Genomic DNA, 25000 nt, shown 5'->3' with positions numbered 1-25000 from the left:
AATTTTGCCTATCGTTCACTATTATTATGAAATACATGAGGATGGATGGATTTTTTTTTAATGCATTCTAATTCGTAAATAAAAGTATGCTTACAGTAGAGCCAATGGAGATCCTATATTCCGCCCATAAAACCATCTAAAAACCGCCATCAATGCTCCATTTACATTTTGTGACTTGAATACTAGCCAAGTATTAGTGATATTGTTATTTTAAACGCTAACACAAACTAACTATTTATAGCAGCGCCGTAATCACGAGCTTGTGTGCCAATGTTGACATAATCGACTAATGGCCTGCTTCCTCGTTTCCTTGCTCGTCAAACTTTATTCCAGATCATAAATCATGCCTCTCAGCTGGAGAGTAGAAGGACAAAGACATATTCCGATAAGTTGGTACACTTTGACAGCCAATTTAGGACCCGGAAACGGCGAGAAAAGACGCTTGGTTACACACCCTTTTTTTTTTCGCGAGGATTATGAGTCATTCTTCATCTAAATGGGAATATATGAACCTCCAAGCAGTTGACATCCTAATGACAGTTCAGTTTTATTATGTTTGTTGGCTCTCATAAAGTCTACAGTGAGGAGTAATCAGTGATTTAGTTGAAAAAAATAAAGAACGTTGTGATGCGTTTTTTAAATTAATGCGCCACGTATGCTTAACATTTGCAAAATACGTAAATATTAAATGCTATTTTAAATGTGCCCGTTACTGCATTACCGTATTTTTCGGACTATAAGTCGCAGTTTTTTTCATAGTTTGGCCGGGGGTGCGACTTATACTCAGGAGCGACTTATGTGTGAAATTGTTAACACATTACCGTAAAATATAAAATAATATTATTTAGCTCATTCACGTAAGAGACTAGACGTATACGATTTCATCGGATTTAGCGATTAGGAGTGACAGATTGTTTGGTAAACGTATAGCATGTTCTATATGTTATAGTTATTTGAATGACTCTTACCAAATTTTTGTTACGTTAACATACCAGGCACGTTCTCAGTTGGTTATTTATGCGTCATATAACGTACACTTATTCAGCCTGTTGTTCACTATTCTTGATTTATTTAAAATTGCCTTTCAAATGTCTATTCTTGGTGTTGGGGTTTATCAAATAAATTTCCCCCAAAAATGTGACTTATACTCCAGTGCGACTTATATATGTTTTTTTCCTTCTTTATTATGCATTTTCGGCCGGTGCGATTTATACTCCGGAGCGATTTATAATCCGAAAAATACGGTACATACTGTATATACTTACATCTAAGGCTGCAACTAACGAATATTTTGATAATCGATTAATCTGTCGATTATTACTTCGATTGATTGATTAATAATCGGATAAAAGAAACAAACTACATTTCTATCCTTTCCAGTATTTTTTTTTTTTTTTTTTTTAAACAGCATACTGGCACCACGTTCTTTCAACTTGCCAAATAGAACAAGGCAAATGCTACAAAAATATTTTTTTTTTATAAAGTGCACATAACATTTATATTTTTTCTCAACACAAGAACCATTTAAAGTCTTCCTTTTAAATAAGGAGCCAAATGAATTAAACATCGTAAAATAAATAACCAAAAAAAATGTATAAAGTGCACTTCTGTTTGTAGCTGAACGTTAACAGTTAAGAAAAACACTTTTGTTTTGAACATTTTCAGATAGGAGGCCTTTCCAATCATTGTCAAACATTAATAATAATAACATATTCAAGTCTTCAGTTTAAATAACAAAGAAAAACAACAAAAACCAAGTGTTTCACAGGCTTTGCCAAATGGCTCTTTAACAACAGGCCAGGGAGGTAGAATTGGAGTATGAAAGAATGGTTGTGCAGGAACCCCCACATTCTCACTGATTTACAAGAAACTGTGCATTGCAATGCAAAAATGTTAGCATGTCCACATGCACTGTGCTAAGGCTGGCTCTCTTCTTGGAAGCTATGTTGCCTGCTGCAGAGAAGAGACGCTCAGATGGTGTTGAGGTGCCAGGAATGCACAAGTAGGACTTTGGCCAAGGTGGGATATCTTTTTTTTTTTTTTTTTTTTTTTTTTTTTATGATGGTAAAAGTAATAGCAAATAAGCAGTTAGCGAAAATTTTTAAAAAAAATACAGAAATGACAATGAGCATTATTACACTAAAAATGGAGCAATATGAATACCAATAGAAATAGTGCTATTGATAATAAACAATACCAGTACTTTACCTTTATTATCAACAATACAATTGTTCAAATGCAACAATACATATACGTCATGATAACTTGAGATACGAAAGAATGCAGAAAAATGGAGGGGAAGAAAGAGAAGCAACCTTAACCTTGTAGATTGTTATAGTAACAATAGGTTAAGCTTTGTCAGTGTGCCATGTGTTATACCCAGTTTACCCTAGGGCAACAACGTTAATATATGTTTGATGAAACGTGATTATGTGCATGAGTGTATGTGTGCATATGTACTTGTATATGTACAGTATGTGTATGTGTGCTTGTACAGTGAATGTATATGTACAGTATGTGTATATGTGTGTACAGCGAATGTATATGTACAGTATGTGTATACAGTATGTGTGTTTGAACAGTGAATGTATATGTACAGTATGTGTAAATGTGTTTGTACAGTGAATGTATATGTACAGTATATGTATGTGTGTGTTTGTACAGTGAATGTATGTGTAGTATGTGTATGTGTGTGTTTGTACAGTGAATGTATATGTACAGTATGTGTATATGTATGTTTTTACAGTGAATGTATATGTACAGTATGTGTATACAGTATGTTTGTATAATGAATGTGCGTGTGGATGTACGAACTTTGAGTGTGTAAATATGTACTGTATTTATTTGTATATGTATGTGGGAGCGTAGGTACCTATGTATGTCTGTATGTATGTGTGTGAGTATATGTGAATTTGCATGTACAATACATTTGACTCCCAGTGTGTGCGGGAGCCAGAGTACGGCCCCAGCCTCCCCGAGAACCCATCCCACAAACAGTAGGTGTGGTGCCCAGGGAACCAGGGGCCACCGCCCCCACGCAGCCAAGCCGGACAGCGACAAGAACCCCAGAGCCTGGCCCACCGTGCCGCCCACAAGGGCCAGCAGCAGGCCGCAGACAGACGCACCCGGCAGAGGACAAGGCACGAGAAAAACAGGGGGCAGCCAGACCCCAAGCCAGCGAGAGACCACACCCCACACGGACAGAAAGGCGGGACGCCCCGCCCGAGGGGCCCGGAGACCCCCCGCAACCGGACGGGAAGACCGCCCCCGCCCCACCGGCAACAGGGCCCCCACGAGCCCCCCCCCCCCCCCCCACCCCCGGAGAGCGCGGCGAGGCCAGCCCACGGCCACCCCACCCAAGCCGGCCGCCACAGGACCACCCAGCACGGGGCCACAGGAACCACCCACCCCACCCGCAGGGACCCCAACGATGGAGATGGAACAACCAACAACCGCCCCGCCGAGTCCCCCCCCTGAGGTAGGGGAATAAATAAATAAAATAAATAAATACATAATAATAATAATAATAATATTAATAAAATATATTTTTTTAAAAAGGAAAAGGAAAAAAAATAAATAAATAATTAAATATATTTATTTAAAAAAAATAAGTAAATAAAAAAAGAATTAAAAGAAGATCACAGACATGCTGACACACAAGGTCGCTACCCCAACAACTGGCCGACTCGCAGCACCTCGGAATACCCTGCAGCACCAAGCCACCACAGTAGACGCAGGGACCAGACCCAGCAGGCCCCAACCAAGATGGGCACCCGGAAGGGATGGACGGCGGGACCCAGGAGCTCCAGACACGCAGTCCGGATGCAGTAGCCTGAGGCGCCGACCCCCACCCGACAGGCAGGCCCAGAACGTACCCCCAGAAATATACATACATATATATATACATACACATAAACATACACATGTACACATACACACACACATACACATGCATACACATACACATATATATACATACATACATACATACATACATACATACATACATACAAAAAAAAAAGGTGGGATATCTATTCTCATTAGCCTTTCACCAATGTAATGGATTTTCTTCCTTGGGAAGAGGCTTCTCTCCAAGGTGTGTGAGGACCTCGTTCCTCACTAGGCTATTGGGATCCTCGCCTTCCCCCTCTCTATGCTCTTCTTCACTGCTGGTATCAGAATCAAAGAGTGAGTCAAGTAAAGAAAGAGGAGTTGTATGTGTAGGAGCAGCTACAGTAATGGTGGAGGTGACACTTGTTTGCTCATGGACACCGTCACACTGCTGCTGCTGTTCTCTTCTCACTTTGAATGCCTCTGTTTGCACTTTGGCTTGCACCTTAAAGACCTGCTCAGGCACCAAAAATTTGTGTTTTCTGAACCTCGGGTCCAGGGCGGAGGAGAGGATCACCGTGTTCGGTGCTGTGTCAGAGAAGGTAGTCTCCTTCTTCCATCGCTGTTGAAGCTGCTCTGTAGCAGTGACTTGGAAAGCCCGCACTGCTGCTAACTCGAAGACTACTGTCTGGGTGGACTTCACTAGCCAATTCACGAGTGGAGGTACTGCAGAGTTTGTCGTGTATTTTTCCCCACTCATAAACATAGTGGCACATTCAAAGGGTTTAAGGGCTTTGGAAAGCTCTTCAAGTAGGTTCCACAGGTCGGCTTTTAAGTCAAGGTACCGTTTGCCTCTCTGTGTAACAGTCGAGTCGAACAGCGTGGCAGTTACAGGCCACCTTTGCTCAAGCAGTCGGCTAAACCTTGTAAAATGTGCTGTTCCATCTAGTGCTTACATCTTCAACAAGCTTGTGCTGGATTGTTCCCATTTGTTGCTGTTTCTGTCTGTTTGTTGCAGGCTACCTCACTTTTTCTGAAATGTTCCATGAGACATCTTGCAGCCCCAACTGCTTTTTCAATGTTTGAGTGCTTCAGTGAAGAATTGATCACTAGCTGCAAGGTGTGCCCAGCGCAGCGGACTGAAGACCACCCATGCCTCTCCTCAAGAAGTTTTGCTGCAGCCACTATATTGGTACCATTGTCATATACAATAGCAATAATTTTGCTTGGGGGAATTTCAAACCTGGCTACGACCTCTTCCAACCATTCAGCAATGTTGGATACTGAATGTCTTTCCTCTAGTGGCATGGTCATAAGGCAGATAGACTTCATGTTCCATTCCTCTCCAATGTAATGGCATGTAATGCCAAGGTAGGCTTCCGTGGCTACACTTGTCCACACATCAGTAGTCAGAGCAATTATGCTATGGGTGGCTTTAATGTCAGTCTCCACTGCTTGAAATGTCTGCTCGTACTTCCTCTCCATCAGTTCGGTAAAATCGGTCCTCGAGGGAAGAGTGTTACCAGGGTTGAGGACGTGAATCATTTGTCTGAAATCTTCATCCTCCACCATTGATAGTGGCCTCATGTCAGTTACCAACATATTCAGGATACCATCAGTCGATGCAGCCGCTTGCTGTGGTGTGCAGACCTTCCTTTGTAAGAAGTCGCTAATGCTGGCTTGTTTCTTTGTGAAATGAGAGAAACCATATAATGAACGTACATAGTAGCATCATTTACATGTAAGTCACTACATACCTAGTTCCATCCATTTTCTACCGCTTATTCCCTTGGAGCCTATCTCAGCTACAATCGGGCGGAAGGCGGGGTACACCCTGGACAAGTCGCCACCTCATCGCAGGGCCAACACAGATAGACAGACAACATTCACACTCACATTCACACACTAGGGCCAATTTAGTGTTGCCAATCAACCTATCCCCAGGTGCATGTCTTTGGAGGTGGGAGGAAGCCTGAGTACCCGGAGGGAACCTACGCAGTCACGGGGAGGACATACAAACTCCACACAGAAAGATCCCGAGCCCGGGATTGAACTCACGATTACTCAGGACATTCGTTACATACCTAGTTGATTTATTTAATCATTTCTGATGTAAAAGGCACATTTTTTTCATATCATGGTCAATGCTGCCTAGTTTTTCTTATATTCTTATTTTTATATTTTTATTCTTATTGTTGCTTTTTTATTTGTATTCTTATTGTAATATTTTCTTTTTCTTTTTCCATTTACACCCCCATTATTTACTTTTTACTTTTTAAATACGATCTCAATTCTGTACACTGCTACTGAAATTTAAATGTTCCTGAGGGAACTCCCTGAGGGAATCAATAAAGTACTATCTATCTATCTATCTATCTATCTATCTAAATACGCCACCACATTAAAAAAAGATAAATGAAATAAATGGACATTGGGGATGCAGCATACACCAATAATAACACAGAAATGTAACTCATCAGATCAGAACTGGATCAGATATTGTACACGTTTCTGTTATGATTAATAAAGGATTAATTTTAGGCTGCCTCTGAATAATAGCATGAAAAATTGCAGCACCTTCATAACATTTAGTTATACTAAAACGTCACTCAAATCTAAATAGATATATATAGCTTTATTGAGCGGGGCTCCATTGATCCATTATGAAACCAACCTGAGATTTTTCTGTCCGTTACGTTTATTTCAAAATTGGTAACCATGCATTTTCTCTCTCAAAACGGAGTCAAATGTGCCGGAGACACATTATCAGCACAGCGTTGCAACAAAGGCATAACGTTAACGTTACTCACAAAAAAGCTGAACTTATGAATGCATGTTGCCACTCAAAACAACACAGAAAATGCACTCTCCAAGAAGTTCCTAACACTTTGAAAGTTAATACACAACCTCGCTTCCTTAAAAAAAAATCTCCTCGTTAACAAAAGATTAAAAACACAAAAAGACGGACAACACGGGTCAATGTACCCGGACTATGCACTTAAAAAATTACTTACCGTGAGTTCTTCCCCTCATCCATGGCTCCAACATGTTTCCTCTTCAGGTGCTCTCAAAGCGATGTTGTACTTCCGTGCCATGCGAGGTCCAGGCTGCACATTTTGCAGTAAACTGTCTTTTTTGCAGTGTTTAAAGTAAAGTGTTCCGACACTTTCGATGACTTAGGTCGTACACTTTTCTCCATTGAAGCATTAACCTCAAGATGTTTCACCACCGAACTATCGGTCTTTTTTTCCTCCGCCATTTTTCTAATGTTTTCCTGCAAAGGAGACTGCGTCGTCACGTGAGCTGCACATGCCACATCATTGGCTGGCTTACTGCCACCTCATGAGACGTAGCCTTTTACTTTTGTACTGTTTTTGTACTTATTTTGATTATTGTTTCTCAGCTGTTTGTAAATGTTGCAGTTTATAAATAAAGGTTTAAAAATATAACAAATAAAAAAACTAGCCTCAGCTCATGCGCATAGCATAAATCCAACGAATCGATGACTAAATTAATCGGCTACTATTTTTATAATCGATTTTAATCGATTTAATCGATTAGTTGTTGCAGCCCTACTTACATCATGTACCGTATTTTTCGGACTATATGTTGCAGTTTTTTTCATAGTTTGGCCGGGGGTGCGACTTATACTCAGGAGCGACTTATGTGTGAAATTATTAACACATTACCGTAAAATATCAAATAATATTATTTAGCTCATTCACGTAAGAGACTAGACGTATAAGATTTCATCAGATTTAGCGATTAGGAGTGACAGATTGTTTGATAAACGTATAGCATGTTCTCTATGTTATAGTTATTTGAATGACTCTTACCATAATATGTTACGTTAACATACCAGGCACGTTCGCAGTTGGTTATTTATACGTCATATAACATACACTTATTCAGCCTGTTGTTCACTATTCTTTATTTATTTTAAATTGCCTTTCAAATGTCTATTCTTGGTGTTGGGTTTTATCAAATAAATTTCCCCAAAAAATGCGACTTGTACTCCAGTGCGACTTATATATGTTTTTTTCCTTCTTTATTATGCATTTTCGGCCGGTGCGACTTATACTCCGAAGCGACTTATAGTCCGAAAAATACGGTATATAAAACTTAATGAAGGTGTTTGGATGTTTTTTTAAGGGCTTTATAGGCAGAATAGAGGGTCTCCCATAAGCTCCATTGCAAGCATACTTTTGATCGCATTTATTCACTATTTAGTGAGTTTTTTTTTTGCAAATAATTATTAACTTAGAATTTAACGGCAGCAACACATTGCAAAAAAGTTGGCACAGGGGCATTTTTACCACAGTGTTACATGGCTTTTCCTTTGAACAACACTCAGAAAACATTTGGGAACTGAAGAGACCAATTTTTTAAGCTTTTCAGGTGGAATTATTTTCCATTCATGCTTGATGTACAGCTTAAGTTTTTCAACAGTCCGGGGTCTTCGTTGTGGTACTTTAGGCTTCATATTGCACCACGCATTTTCAATGGGAGACAGGTCTAGACTACAGGCAGGCCAGTGTAGTACCCGCAATCTTTTACTATGAAGCCACGCTGTTGTAACACGTGGCTTGGCATTGTCTTGCTGAAATAAGCAGGGGCATCTACGATAACGTTGCTTGGATGGCAACATATGTTGCTCCAAAACCTGTATGTACCTTTCAGCATTAATGGTGCCTTCACAGATGTCTAAGTTACCCATGCCTTGGGCACTAATACACCCCCATACCATCACAGATGTTGGCTTCTGAACTGTGCACCTGTAACAGGGGTGGGCAATTAATTTTCACCGGGGGCCGCATAAGCAACCCGAGCACTGATGGAGGGCCACACGACAATATTTCAATTAAATTTTGCTCAATATTATTTTTGATATACCGTAAGATAAATAATAATGATGATAATAATAATAATAATTAATAATAATAATAATAATTTAATTTAACCTAACTTAACTTTATACAAAAGCAGATTGCTTTTGAATGGTCACTTTATCCAGCATTATCCAACATCTTTCCCCATCAGATTTGGACAACCATCTGTTGTTAAAAATAGTTTTTAATCATATTTATTTTATATTGTTTTTTATATTGGTTTTATATGTAATTGTTTTTTCTTTTTATTCAGTCATTGGTGGAGCTAAGGATAATATTTGAATATTGTTTGTAATATTGTTGTGCAGCACTTTGGAAACATTTTGTTGTTTAAATGTGCTATATAAATAAAGTGGATTGGATTGTCACACCTGCCAGCTTGTCCCAACACGCATTTACCTCTGTGAACAAGTCATTACCTGTGGTTGTCTCTTTAATTGACTGCATCAGAGCTCTCATCCAAAGTTAGCGAAAAACAGTCCATGTCTCCGGGCATTATCAGCGCAACAAAGTCCAATAAGCACTCCTTAATAAACTCTCCGTCAGAAAACGCCTTACTTTTTCTGCCGCTTTTGTGAGAAATGACGAAACTTGTCCTGACGGCTGCATCTCTGGGGGTGTGAAATATGGCACAAAGTCCTTGTTGGGTTTGCAGTTTTACCATCAACGCATCAGCCTCCCTTGCGCGCGCTTCATCAGACACATTCCGGTATTTTCCCTCGTGTTTCTTCGTGTAGTGGCGATTAAAATGATATTTAAACACAGCAAGCTGTGTACCACACATTAAGCACACGGCTTTACCTTTGATTTATGTAAAGAAATACTTGGCAGTCCATCTCTTGTTGGAAACACGCCATTCCTCATCAACTTTTCTTTTTTTAGCGTCTCATCACTTGTCTCTATGCACCTTCACTCACAGGTTCCCCACGGACATATGGCATAAATAACACATTTCAAAATAAAAGCAGCACAGTTGTATTGCGCGCACGACATAGATGTTTTTTAAACTTTATTTTGTAATTTGTAATTGCGCCGTTCAATTCACTCACAATCGCACACGCGCATACGTCCACGCGGAAGTAATACAAATAACGCTTTTCAAAACAAAAGCAGCACCGTTGTATTGCACACTCGACATAGATACTTTTTGAAATGTATTTTGTAATTTATGATTGGCCTCACGCGGGCCGGACAGGGATGCGCAAAGGGCCGGATGCGGCCCGCGGGCCGTACAATGCCCAGGTCTGACCTATAACAATCCGGATGGTTCTTTTCCTCTTTGTTCCGTAGAACGATACGTCCACAGTTTCCAAAAACAATTTGAAATGTGGACTCGTCAGACTACAGAACACTTTTCCACTTTGCATCAGTCAATCTTATATGAGCTTGGGCCCAGCGAAGCCGGTGGCGTTTCTGGGTGTTGTTGATAAATAGCTCTGGCTTTGCACAGTAGAGTTTTAACTTGTAGTGACTAACTGTAGTTACTGACAGTGGTTTTCTTTAATGTTCCTGAGCCCATGTGGTGATATCCCTTACACACTGATGTCGCTTTTTGATGCAGTATCGCCTAAGGGATCGAAGTTCAGGGGCATTCTGCTTACATGCAGTGATTTCTCCAGATTCTCAGAACCTTTTGATGAAATTACGGACCGTAGATGGTGAAATCCTTAAATTCCTTGCTATAGCTCGTTGAGAAATGTTGTTCCTAAAATGTTTGACAATTTGCTCAAGCATTTGTTCACAAAGTGGTGACCCTCGACCCATTTTGTTTGTGAATGACTGATGGAAGCTGCTTTTTTACCCAATCAGCACCGGCACCCACCTTTTTACCAATTAGCCTGTTCACCTTTGGGATGTTCCAAATAAGTGCTTGATGAGCATTCATCAACTTTCTCAGTCTTTTTTGCAACTTGTGCCAGCAGGCATCAAATTCCAAAATGAGCTAATATTTGCAAAAAATAACGTTTTCTAGATTAGTTTTTGCAGTCTATTTAATTGAATATAGGTTGAAAAAGATTTTCAACTCATTGTATTCTCTTTTTATTTACAATTTACACTACCTGCCAACTTCACTGGTTTTGGGTTTTGTATTGTCCGCAGCGAACCATAAACCGGAGATATATACCGAAACAAAAGATGTTGCTATGCACATATTTATTTTCATACAAACAGACTCAGTAACTCCATTGTGGCGTTTTGGTGAATTTATGAAACTGAAAATATACAAAAAGAATGCGATTGAAAGTTAATAACACTAACACGGACACTTGTAAACATGTTAGCATATTCGCTAATGCTAACGACATTAGCTTGATTACATTTCGATTTTATGTACAAGTATGCATGAAAAAACTTCTACAGACATCACACGTGGGACGGTTTAGTTTTTATGGATAGTTTGCTATATTGTAAAACTTGATGGATGAAGAATCCTTTCGAGCAAAAGCGCGATAGACGAATAGTAGACGCAATGCGGTTAACTTCCGTTTCAAGGCAGAAAACGAAGTACATTTTCAACCCGCAGTACCTGCAGTAAGCAAACTTATCCAAAAGATGGCAACATAGCAAAAACAATAAGACACATTTTTAGTGTCTCTGTTGGTGTGGGAAAACTATTTGTTGAATACAAAACATTATGGCGGTTAGCAAAGAAAATGAATTTGTCCGACGGTTTTTAAGCCACAGGGTACAAAGTGTAGGGAAAAAGTAGCGGCTTACAGTCCAAAAAATACGGTAAACTCTTTACCAGAACTCAATGGTGTAATTCTCCATCTCACGTTGAGCTTTTGTCACTCACCATAAATTATTGGCGATGATTGCATCTTCTCCTTTTACTTGGTTGCGAATAGGCTGTTGTTAATTTTGATGATCATAGATTATGTTTTTGCTCTCTTTTCTCCCCCAGAAACGGTGCATGAACTTCTTCCTCGAGAGTTGGAGTTTTCTTCTACCATCCAGCAGAACGTAAAAACCATGAGTCAAACCAGCGGTGGAGAGGCCGGACCCCCTTCAACTGCTTTAGCTTCAGGTAGGATCCTTATCCCTTTTGAGCTGGAACGATTTTATCCATTCCCTTTACCAAAACCCCCCAAAAACCTATTTCTGCTATCAAATGCCTGCACTTGGTATTAAAAAATCTTGCCTGTCAATAAGAAAATGATCTCATTAATATTTAATCACATGGTAGCCCTTCTATCTACAATGTTCTAATACATTATAAAAACACCTTTCGAATACCATTCTGGGAATTGCTTTAATATTATGGTCAAACTTTTTTAATCAATTGGTGTTCATCAATGTTTTCCCTGTCAAAGTAATTAGGAGCAGTTTAAAGTATTATGCCAGTTGATTATATCAGTCTTATAGCAATGTTTAATTTTTAGTTTATTTATGCCTTCGAGGATTTTCATAACCAAAGTATGTTTCCTGTGGATGAAGTAGCATACCTCTTGTTTGGTAGACGTAAAAGCTTTTAATTCAACTCTTGATTATACAGTTGTTCAATTAGTCTAATGTGTTATTGTTATCAGTGTCATTAAGGATTAGTTTGTAAATTGTCAGGTTTAATGTTTGCAATTCTTTACAAATAATTGTATTTAGTTAGAGCTCATCTTCACTGTTGCATTCCTGCATGAGCAAGGCAAAGCATCTATGGCTGCGGAACAACAACAGTAGTTGGAGAATGAAAGAATTTTGCTTCACTCCCCACATTCTTGTCTTCATTCATCCACTCATGCATACATGGGTTCCGCAAAAACATGTCACATGTCGTCAAAAAATATATATACGTTAAGTTAAGGTTTTGTTGGAAAAAAATATGCAACATATACGTCAAAACTCTACCTTGAGTTACCTAACAGCAAGCTACAGTATTTGCTGGATGTGGACAGGTTACAATAACAAAATGATGTGTTTACCAAAAGAGTCTACACATTATTAATGTGCTGAAGGGGTCGAATACTGTTACACAAACACACATTGTGTTTGGTAATCCAAAGTTTATAGTGTTAAAAAAGCCAATGGTTCATTAGAAAAGGGTAGAGCACAAATAATGGCTGCTTTAAGCTGAATGCCCTTGTTTTGTCTTAGTTGTCTACACAGCATCTACATTCCGGAAAATAATAATAATACATTGCTGAAAAGTCTCTACAACCCGCTAGTCTATTCAATATTACTTATGTGGTGGTAAAAAAAAAAGAGTATTCCAGGCAAGTATATGGTCAAAACTAGTGATAGGCGATACCAGATATTTGAGATTCGATACGAGACTGATTACTTTTTGGACATTTTTTTTAAAAAAACGATTACTTTTTTGGCCAGTTTTGTCCTAGTAAAAGGCATGGCAAATATTGACTGTTGAACAATTTTAATTTGAACAATCTATTTCGTATTTTTCACATTTTAACAAATGGCATTATTTGTACATTATATAATCAAATCAAATCAAATTTTATTTATAAATTGATTTTCATACATAAAAGAAATGCAACACTAAGTGCTTGACAGACTTAAAAAACAATTCCCTGATGACACACACACACACACACACACACACACACACACACACACACACACACACACACACACACACACACCCACACACAGTAAAAAAATATTATGAAGATGAAAATATATATAATAAAGACATCAAACTAAATACAATCTAGAATAAATAATACGATTCAAAAGTAGTGTACACAAACTAATAAATATTAAGTAAAAGCCAAATCAAAAAGGTGGGTCTTAAGCCTGCTCTTAAAAACTTCAACCTTCTCTGCAGCCCTGAGATCCTCCGCCAAGCTGTTCTATAGACGGGGCCATTATAGGGAAATTATGCCATGGCTTGAGTTTGTGTCCTGACTTTTGGAATAATCAAGAAATGAGTGTCGGAGGATCTCGGGGTCTGTAAGGGTTTGCGGGATAAAAACAAATCTGAAAGATAAGAAGGCCCAATACCATAAAAAGCATTTATAAACCATAAGAAGAACCTTAAAATCGATCTTGAAACACACGGGGAGCCAATGGAGTGATTTGAAAACTGGTGTAATGTGGACCCGCCTTCTGGTCTTCGGCAGGAGATGTGCAGTTTAATTTTGGAGTAATTGTAAGGGCGCAATAACCTTTTTAGGAAGACCAGAACTCAGTGCGTGACAATAGTCAATATGACTTGTGACAAAAGTATGCATTAGTGTCTCTGTGTTGCCCTGAGAGGGAATAGGGCGAACTGTGGCAATAATCTTAAGATAATAATACAAAAAAATGTTTGTTATATTTTTAATATGTGGCATAAAATTAAGTTAAAAGTGTAAAACAATGCCCAGAGTTTTCACTCGGAGTGATGGAGTCAGGTGCTTGTAGTTTAGATATGTGTTTCTGTCTCAGAGCCTCAGGGCCAATGACTACACCTTAAATTTTGTCCAGGTTAAGATGTAAAAAGGTATCTGCCTTCCAGGGTTGATCTAAAATGCAATTAAGAGTATCAGTTGGTCTTGTGCCATTAGGAAACATGGAAATGTACACATTTGTGTCATCAGTATAAGTATGGAAATAAATTGTCTTCTAACATAAATTGTAATCTAATTTTAAATAAATGTATCATGTTGCTGCTATGCTTTTATCATGTAAGTTGCACGTTGCTGTTTATAATGTGAACTGTAAAAACAACACTGCAGTATTACTACAATACCAATTATACTTGAATGTTTACATTATACAATACATCTGCAACCCTTAAAACTTAAATATTGGTATATTACATTTGCTCTGTTTTTTTTTCCACTTGCTAAACTGCCAAAGAACTCCACACAGTCCAGTTCATTCATGAAAGCCCTCTTTCTTTTCTCTTATGTTTGAAAATTATTTTCTTTTACCCTCTTTTTCTAAGTCCAGGGAAACCAGCAAAGTATAAATGCCATTGCTCATTTTTAATCACTCTGTTTCTACTGTGCACATGACAAATACACATTTTGTTTTTACCGTCCGAGTAAAGTAAATCCACATATTACACTTCCAGTTTTTGGTGTGTAGTTGACTTGAGCATGGAATCACTGGTCTTCTCCTCAGTGGTCATATGACCTGACTGGATAAGTGGTGTTGCTGCACAGAAACCTATTTGTAGTTAGTAGTTACCCCCAAATATGTGGTAGTGAAAACGTATGCTTTTTAGATTCATAAATTAGGTTCAATATTTAAGGACGGTAGTCGATACTCAATCGATCACAAGTCAAAACCTGCAGAGAAGAATTGTGCCTACCACCTACCTGGACCACCTAAATCACCTAATAGAAAAGCCACAGTACTTGACTGCCCTTTTTTTTTAAAGTAAGACTTATAAAAGGAAAAGAGAACAATAGACAACATTCCTTGGTATAGCCTGATACTTTGCCACAAATGGTAAAAAATGGTAAATGGGTTGTACTTGTATAGCGCTTTTTCTACCTTTTTAAGGAACTCAAAGCGCTTTGACACTATTTCCACATTTACACACACACATTCACACACTGATGGCGGGAGCTGCCATGCACGGCGCTAACCAGGCCCATCAGGCGCAAGGGTGAAGTGTCTTGCTCAAGGACACAAGAACGTGACTAGGATGGTAGAAGGTGGGGATTGAACCAGCAACCCTCAGATTGCTGGCACGGCCACTCTCCCAACTTCGCCACGCAATGATGATATAGGTCTTGTGTTGACACTTTTGTACTGTGCCTCTGTCTTTTGTTTTCTCTCTCCATTAACAGTTCCCTTCATTTGCAAAAAAATAAATTCTCAAACGGTCCATTAAGCCAGGACCATTTTGACTTCTTTTATAGTCTGAAAGTTGCCCCCTACTCTTTCCCACTCCTCATATATCTTTGTGCTTTCTAAATTATAGTGTTCCGGCATGCTAGAGCAACATTTTTTTGTATAAACTATATATTTGTGGGGTTTTTTTGTTGTTGTTGTTTTTTTGTTTTTTTTCAACAATCTGATGCCAATTTTACTGTTCAGCCCTTATTGCTCATACGCTGTCTCATTTTTATTCCAGGAAGTTCCCTCTGAAGCAGGGAGTGTCTGCATATAAAATGGTCTGCAGTTCTCTGCTTCATAGGTCAGAAGCTTGTTTATTTTGTCTCTGTGGCTTCAGTCCCAAATAGTTTTTGAGCTTACTAGCGAAACCAAAACAATTATTAAAATAAAAGCTCCGATAACTGGCATGCGTCACTGCGCACGTTTTGAACCTTAGTCCTCATATTATGACAGAAAATATGCCACTCACTCTTATACAATAATTTAAATGTATTTTATGTTATATGTCAATTTTTAGGGATTATATTTTAGAATTATTCTATTATGTAATTTATTTTATCTAGGTTGCATTTCCGACCCCTTTTAACAAAAAACAATGCTTAGATTTTTTTTGTAGTACCGCAACCCAAAATATTTTCATGCCTTTCACTAGGTAATGGTAAATACTGTGACTGTAGACCAGAGGTGCCCACACTTTATTAGCAGGCGAGCAACTTTTTAGTCGAGGTGATCTACCTCATAAATGTATATGTGTATATATACACATACGTGTATGTATATATATATATATATATATATATATATATATATATATATATATATATATATACACATGTGTATATATATATATATATATACATATGTGTATATATATATATGTGTATGTGTATATATATATATATATATATATATATATATATACATACACATATGTGTATGTATATACGTATGTATATATGTATGTATGTGTATATATATGTATGTATGTATATACAGTATATTTGTATTTATTTGTATATATATATATATATATATATATATATATATATATATATATATATATATATATATATACATATATATATATATATATATATATGTACAGTATGTGTGTATATATGTATGTATCATGTATATACAAACCCTGTTTCCATATGAGTTGGGAAATTGTGTTAGGTGTAAATATAAACGGAATACAATGATTTGCAAATCCTTTTCAACCCATATTCAATTGAATGCACTACAAAGACAAGATATTTGATGTTCAAACTCATAAACTTTATTTTATTTTTTTGCAAATAATAATTAACTTAGAATTTCATGGCTGCAACACGTGCCAAAGTAGTTGGGAAAGGGCATGTTCACCACTGTGTTACATCACCTTTTCTTTTAACAACACTCAATAAACGATTGGGAACTGAGGAAACTAATTGTTGAAGCTTTGAAAGTGGAATTCTTTCCCATTCTTGTTTTATGTAGAGCTTCAGTCGTTCAACAGTCCGGGGTCTCCGCTGTCGTATTTTACGCTTCATAATGCGCCACACATTTTCGATGGGAGACAGGTCTGGACTGCAGGCAGGCCAGGAAAGTACCCGCACTCTTTTTTTACGAAGCCATGCTGTTGTAACACGTGCTGAATGTGGCTTGGCATTGTCTTGCTGAAATAAGCAGGGGCGTCCATGAAAAAGACTGCGCTTAGATGGCAGCATATGTTGTTCCAAAACGTGTATGTACCTTTCAGCACTAATGGTGCCTTCACAGATGTGTAAGTTACCCATGTCTTGGGCACTAATGCACCCCCATACCATCACAGATGTTGGCTTTTGAACTTTGCGTCGATAACAGTCTGGATGGTTCACTTCCCCTTTGGTCCGGATGACACGATGTCGAATATTTCCAAAAACAATTTGAAATGTGGACTCGTCAGACCACAGAACACTTTTCCACTTTGCATGAGTCCATCTTAGATGATCTCGGGCCCAGAGAAGCCGGCGGCGTTTCTGGATGTTGTTGATAAATGGCTTTCGCTTTGCATAGGAGAGCTTTAACTTGCACTTACAGATGTAGCGACAAACTGTATTTAGTGACAGTGGTTTTCTGAAGTGTTCCTGAGCCCATGTGGTGATATCCTCTAGAGATTGATGTTGGTTTTTGATACAGTACCGTCTGAGGGATCGAAGGTCACGGTCATTCAATGTTGGTTTCCAGCCATGCCGCTTACGTGGAGGGATTTCTCCAGATTCTCTGAACCTTTTGATGATATTATGGATCGTAGATGTTGAAATCCCTAAATTTCTTGCAATTGCACTTTGAGAAACATTGTTCTTAAACTGTTTGACTATTTGCTCACGCAGTTGTGGACAAAGGGGTGTACCTCGCCCCATCCTTTCTTGTGAAAGACTAAGCATTTTTTTGGGAAGCTGTTTTTATACCCAATCATGGCACCCACCTATTCCCAATTAGCCTGCACACCTGTGGGATGTTCCAAATAAGTGTTTGATGAGCATTCCTCAACTTTATCAGTATTTATTGCCACCTTTCCCAAATTCTTTGTCACGTGTTGCTGGCATCAAATTCTAAATTAATGATTATTTGCACAAAAAAAAAAGTTTATCAGTTTGAACATCAAATATGTTGTCTTTGTAGCATATTCAACTGGATATGGGTTTAAAATGATTTGCAAATCATTGTATTCCGTTTATATTTACATCTAACACAATTTCCCAACTCATACGGAAACAGGGTTTGTATATATGTATGTATCAGTGGCGTGCAGTCACTAGAGGCAGGGGAGGCGGGGCCTCACCTGCCATCATGGAAAGAAAAAAAAAAGAAAATGTATCCAGTGATTATACTAAAGTTATTTTCCATTTAACTTCACCAGTTTTAGATTATTTTTATTTTTATTTTCACATTTGCCGTTCAAATAGTGAGAAGAGACGGTGCGGTGATCAGCAGCCAGTTGAGGCACTTGTGCCTCACCATGGATTGCGACTCGGCTAACTGCTGGCCTGCTGTGCAGTGAGACCGTATTGCTATATGAATTATATTATACATTTCCATAGTTTAGTTAGCTGAGGTATATAATGTACAGTGTATTTTGTCAACAACTGTATGTGTGTAACGTATTTTTAGTGCTGAGAGATCATAAATCTGCTGCGGAGACACACTGTGTGAGGCTCGTATCATAACCCCGCCTCCTGGTGCCAAGCATCTCCGCCGCAGAATGCACTGCCTGACGGGAGCACCGCGGCCACACCAACCAAAGCCCACACCCAAACACTCCACGTGCAAGACGGAATCCACCCAAAAAAAGTCACTTAACAAGAAGCCAAAAAGTGCAAAAACAACAATGCTCGCGCTGCAGGAGCCGCGAACGACCGCAGGGACACAACATTAGGTACACCTGCACTGCAGGTTCATATGTTTTTAAATTTGGCTGTGATGATGCAGTCGTGCCTCACCAGACATTAACCTCACCGCACGCCACTGGTATGTATATATATATATATGTGTGTGTAATTGTGTATACATACAGTATGTATATACATACATATGTATGTGTGTGTGTGTGTGTGGGTGTATATATATATGTGTATATATATACATATGTAAGTGTGTATATGTATATATATATATATATATATATATATATATATATATATATATATATATATATATATATATATACATACATATACACATATGTGTGTGTGTGTATATATATATATATATATATATATACATACATACATACATACATACATATATATATATATATATATATATATATATATATATATATATATATATATATATATATATATATATATGTATGTATGTATGTATGTATATGTGTACATATATATATATATATATATATATATATATATATATATATATATATATATATATATACACATGTATATATATATATATATATATATGTATATATATATATATATATATATATATATATACATATAAATATATACACACATACATATGTGTATATATATACTGTATATATTATGTGTGTGTATATATGTATGTATATGTATATAATATTCATATATATATATATACAGTATTATATATGTATATATATATTTATATATATATATATATATACACACACACAGATACACATTATTATACACTATATATTTATATAAATATGTATCTATTTATTTATAACATACTTATTTATTCATGAAAGTGGTGTTTAACATGTTAAAAGTGTTCAATGAAAATAAAAACATGTTTAACACATATAGATTCCTTTCTTTCATGAATACAATAATACAAGTTGTTGTATTACCTGATTCTGATTACTTGCATTGATTGGAATCAAACAAGATTCACAATAGTGCTAATAACTTCCACATTTTTGAATGGAGGAGAAATACCACATGAAAGAGGTTGGTTTTTGGCATCTTATTTATCCAGCTTCCATACTCGTTTTTATACACATAAATACATTGAAGGCAAACTTTAGCTTGCTAGCTTGTGTGCACTAGCTTTATGAGACTCTTATTTTTGTTAGTGCAGGCAGGATGGAGCAGCGCTTTTATTGTGAAGACAGGGACTATGCGGTCGGTCTTCAGGGTTTTGGCAGCAGGTACGGCGCCATAGTCTGTTAAAATAAAAAGTGTTTCTCGCCTTCCTGAAGGTATTTTTTTCTTAATACTTAGCTTGCAGCAGCCAGCATCATCTCACAAGATCCTCGGGTCCAGTCAATGTCAGTTAAGTGACGAAAGTGAGGTCATAGTGAAGATTGAAGATTGCTCATTTTTTATTTTATTTTTTTAATGCCTGGCTGGCGATCGACTGACCCACCCTCCGTGATCTACCGGTAGCTCACGGTCGACCTAAAGGGCACCCCTGCTGTAGAGGAAGTAGGAGTTCGAGGGGATGGAGGAGTTATATCATGGTATCATTCTCAGTCGGAGTAGTCTAGTAAATGTATTCTTTGTCATTAATTTCGGTAGAATTGTAAGTAAACTTGAAACTTAATTGGAAATTGTCTTTGCAGGTCGTCTCTATAATAACATCTATATGCTCCATTAACTATTTTTGTCTTAAATCTCCTAAACCAAATCACTCAGAATCAAACAATAACAAGATTTTGAAATGAACAGAGAGAAAAAAATATTCATTATGAGTTTAAAGACATGCACCTGGGGATAGGTTGATTGGCAACACTAAATTGGCCCTAGTGTGTGAATGTGAGTGTGAATGGTTGTCTGTCAATCTGTGTTGGCCCTGCAATGAGGTAGCGACTTGTGTAAGGTGTACCCGAGTGCAGCTGGGATAGGCTCTGGCACCCCCTGCAACCCCGAGAAATACAAGTGGTAGAAAATGGATGCATGGATGGAGTTCTGCAGATAGACAAGCTTTATAATTGTCCATGGCACTGCAGAGTGGAGACTGAGATATTTTTTACATCGCGTTATTTAAAATCCCCCCAAACACTAGCCATTTTTATCATTGATGCGGTGATCGAGTTGGCAGAAACATTAGCAATGCATACAGTACAAAAGCCACTGAAAATGGGAGACATTTCAGTGGCTTTAACAAAAGTTGTACCAAGCAAAGTATAGGACAACAAAAATATATCTAGCATCTGAAATTGACTATTTACGATGATATTGACATTTGAATTATTTGCACTGTAGATGGCATGCCCTCCTCTATGACCATGGATGGCCCCTGCAGTGCTTTTTCCACCTCTTCTAGCTCCACCAAGCTTTGTAGTTCTTCAGCCACTGAGCTGAACACAGTTCACAGCGGCAATGCTGATACAGAAGACAACAAGCGATGCAGGGCGATACCAGAGGTTCTTGGGGCCGAAGCCAGGAGTTGTAACAGCAACAGTGTTGGCCATTGCCCGGCTACGAGTGAGGTTGGAGGAGAGAGAGGAGTGGCCTCCCAGGACGACCAGCCACATCAGCACATGATGCCACCAAAGCGTCGCACCGAACTAAACATCTCTCCGCCTCCACAAGATTTGCTTAGTGATAGTCGAATGTCCTGTCAAGCAGAATCAACGTTGGACTCTGAGCACAGCAACAGCATATGGATGGATGACTCTCTCTCCAACTTCAGTATCATGAGCACAACCTCCTACAATGACAACACAGAGGTACCACGAAAGTCACGCAAACGTACCCCAAGACAAAGGCCAGGGCCCAAGTCGAGGCCTGCCAGCGAAGCCAGCATGGATGTTTTTGATGCAGACAGCGCCAAAGGCCCACATTTTGTCCTATCCCAGCTCGGCACTGACAACAAATCTGGACAAAAAGGAAGGTTTGTAAAGCTGTAAATATAATATACTGTGTACTTATTAATATAGTATATATATCTGCAACAAATGCCCATACACAGCTATGCCATCAACTATTGGTTAATATGAGCACATAATGCAGGGTGTCCAAACTACGATCTATGAGCAAAGTGGGGATAATGGGTGCATTGGCCAGGGTTAGAGTAAGCTGGGATACCACAATCATCAGTAGAAGGCCGCAACATTATGTTTTCTGCATTGTCATTTTTAAAACAAAAACTCTGGTCAGTTTTCCAAAAAATTCAGAAAATATATTATGTATTTTCCTGTACAGCAAGTCAGTCTTTTAAAACTACTTCTCTACAACGTATACATATTAAATATGATTATATTTTTGATATTCCACACCCTTTTAGAGGCCAGTATGTTTACATAGATCCACTGTGTGTATTCCCCACAAAATAGTGCAAACACACACATACAGTTAATATTTTGCTGATTTTGCAAGAATAACCCCTTACAAAGATATGAGCAGTTCAATATTTTTATATTCTAACAGGAGAGGGAGAATGTGAAAAATAACATTGCATTAGGGTTATACAATAATCAGTTTTGATCAGTGGCCTAGTGATTAGAGTGTCCGCCCTGAGATCGGTAGGTTGTGAGTTCAAACCCCGGCCGAGTCATACCAAAGACTATAAAAAAATGGGACCCATTACCTCCCTGCTTGGCACTCAGCATCAAGGGTTGGAATTGGGGGTTAAATCACCAAAATGATTCCCGGGCGCGGCACCGCTGCTGCCCACTGCTCCCCTCACCTCCCAGGGGGTGAACAAGGGGATGGATCAAATGCAGAGGACAAATTTCACCACACCTAGTGTGTGAGTGACAATCATTGGTACTTTAACTTTTAACTTTAACTTAACTGGTGCCTCGACATAACTTAGACTAGAGCATAGATATTTTTTCCCCTGCTTATTTATTTTGTGTAATTAATTAATAGTAATTATTAGGGCTGGGAATCTCAGGATACCTCACGATACAACATGTGATAAATGCCTTCCGATCACATTGCCGATACTGCATTTATCCATATATTGTGCTAAATAACCTCGCTACAGTTTATCAGTCAGTTTATAGAGGTGAAACACAAACAAAAGTCAGAAATTATATTTTGCTGCAGAATTTAAGAGGTGGTTGTACATGTTTGTTGTGCCGCCCGTGTATTGTATTTTGGTGAGACACCTCTTACATTCTGCAACATTATTCCAACTTTGTCCAATTCAAACTATTAAAGCCAAAGTGAGTCAACACTTTTGATTTTGAACAATGCTGGTTAATTTTTTATTTAACTTTACTGCTCGAGTCCGCCGTATTAGTGCCATTTGTAGTTTTTTTTCTTTTTCTGTGACTTCAGCCCAGTTTTCAAGTACTCGCACAATAAGCAGCCGCTGCATAACATGTAAACGGCTACCCGTCTCACTAATGAGGAACAATAAAAGAGTTGCCTAGTGGCTACATAATGATAACAGTAATGAGAAACAATGTTGTGCGGTGAACCACTCTAGGTGTACCTAAGCCTCTTACCCGAAGTCAGTTGGGATAGGCCCTAATTAGGGTAATGTATAGAAAATGGATGGATGCGGAGCGAGAGCGCATTGATAATTCATTGGATTGGGAAATATCACGATAATTCACCATATCAATATTTTGTCCCAATCCTAGTAAATATGGCTTCAAGCAGCATACATCATAATTTTTTATAAAAGATTAAATTAAATGCAAGAGAAAGTGGCTTTGTCAATTTTTTCTGTCTGCTCTTCAGTTCACAGGAAGCTCCTCAGACACCTCAACAGAAAGGAGTTCTGTCAGTGCAATACCCCTCCAAGAGTGAAGGGAAGGAGCTGAAGATCCTTATTCAGCCTGAGTCTCAACACCGGGCTCGCTATCTGACTGAAGGCAGTAGAGGGTCTGTGAAGGACCGATCGCAGCAGAGCTTCCCCACTATAAAGGTATGAGGAGCCATTTCCTCTATCACCAGACAGCCTGGTTAAGAAACTACATTCAGAGGTTAAGGAATGTTTGTGCAGTAATATACCTGCAAAACGGTTCTTTATTTTGTCAAGACAGAGTATTGACAATGCTGTTTAAAAGAAGTACAAGTGATTTCGGACAACATAAAGTTTGGACCACAAAATAATCTCTTGAGGGTTGTTTCATTTCACAGATATTTCTTTACTCAATGAAAATATGACTGTTATTACAGAAGTCTCAATGGTCTGAGGAAAAATATCAAATTAAGACATTAGAAGTGAGCAACATTTCATGTAATTTGTACGTAATATTTACTGTATCTCGACAAAGTGCATGGAAAATTCAATAGATTTGAAAATGTTAATGACTTAAAAATGTTTATTTATTATTATGTTTTTGTTTTACAGCTGGAGGGTGTGAATGAGCATGTGGTTTTGCAAGTGTTCGTCGGAAATGATTCTGGACGTGTCAAACCTCATGGATTTTACCAAGCTTGCCGGGTAACTGGCCGCAACACTACAGCCTGCAAGGAGGTGGACATTGGGGAACGACTGTCATTGAAGTCCCTTTGGCTCCAAGCACCAACATGACCTTAGCGTATGTACTTTGTTGTTTGGATGAGCACAATTAGGGGTTTTCAGGATTAGTGCAAGTATGACTACAAAGTGTTGTAGTGTTAAACAAAAAACAAACCGAGACTTGTTTTTGCTTTGGCACATGCTAATAAGTCCTAAAATGTTTGAACTCACTGAACTGACTGAAAATTAAATACAGCACGTGCACTCATTTGCATTTCACCTAAACTGCATTACCCATTCTTTCTTTTAAGTACTGGATACAACCTAATTATAACCTTTATACTTCTGGTTGCTTTGTTAAATTGGTTAAATCACAATTTGAATTGTAAAAATTGATTGTTTACTGTTAAGGTAAACACATTATCAGCCATTTAATAACTCCCCACTTTTGTATTGATGAAAACTGTATATTTGTATATTTTTTGTGCAGTGTGGATTGTGTTGGAATATTGAAGCTCAGAAATGCTGATGTGGAGGCTCGCATTGGGGTGGCTGGGTCAAAAAAGAAGAGTACACGTGCAAGGCTAGTGTTTCGGGTCAACATCCCACGTCAAGATGGCTCAGTGCTCGCACTTCAAACACCATCGTCGTCAATC

At 38.2% G+C, this 25000-nt stretch overlaps 1 protein-coding gene across 1 annotated transcript in view; it reads left to right on the top strand.

Moving 5' to 3' along the window:
- The window catches only part of nfat5b (nuclear factor of activated T cells 5b), a 93448-nt gene that overhangs the window by 46024 nt on the left and 22424 nt on the right, over positions 1-25000 (top strand). Inside the window, 6 exon segments of the mRNA XM_062028345.1 lie at positions 11626-11748; positions 21185-21815; positions 23618-23804; positions 24234-24366; positions 24369-24423; positions 24835-25000. The exon segment at positions 24835-25000 is cut by the window's right edge and continues 7 nt beyond it. Of these exon segments, the coding sequence (XP_061884329.1) occupies positions 11626-11748; positions 21185-21815; positions 23618-23804; positions 24234-24366; positions 24369-24423; positions 24835-25000 (1295 nt within the window).

Source organism: Entelurus aequoreus, linkage group LG02 (genome assembly GCF_033978785.1).
Source record: "Entelurus aequoreus isolate RoL-2023_Sb linkage group LG02, RoL_Eaeq_v1.1, whole genome shotgun sequence".
In the NCBI taxonomy this organism is placed as follows: domain Eukaryota; kingdom Metazoa; phylum Chordata; class Actinopteri; order Syngnathiformes; family Syngnathidae; genus Entelurus; species Entelurus aequoreus.
This window is presented reverse-complemented; position numbering and strand designations above follow the sequence as displayed.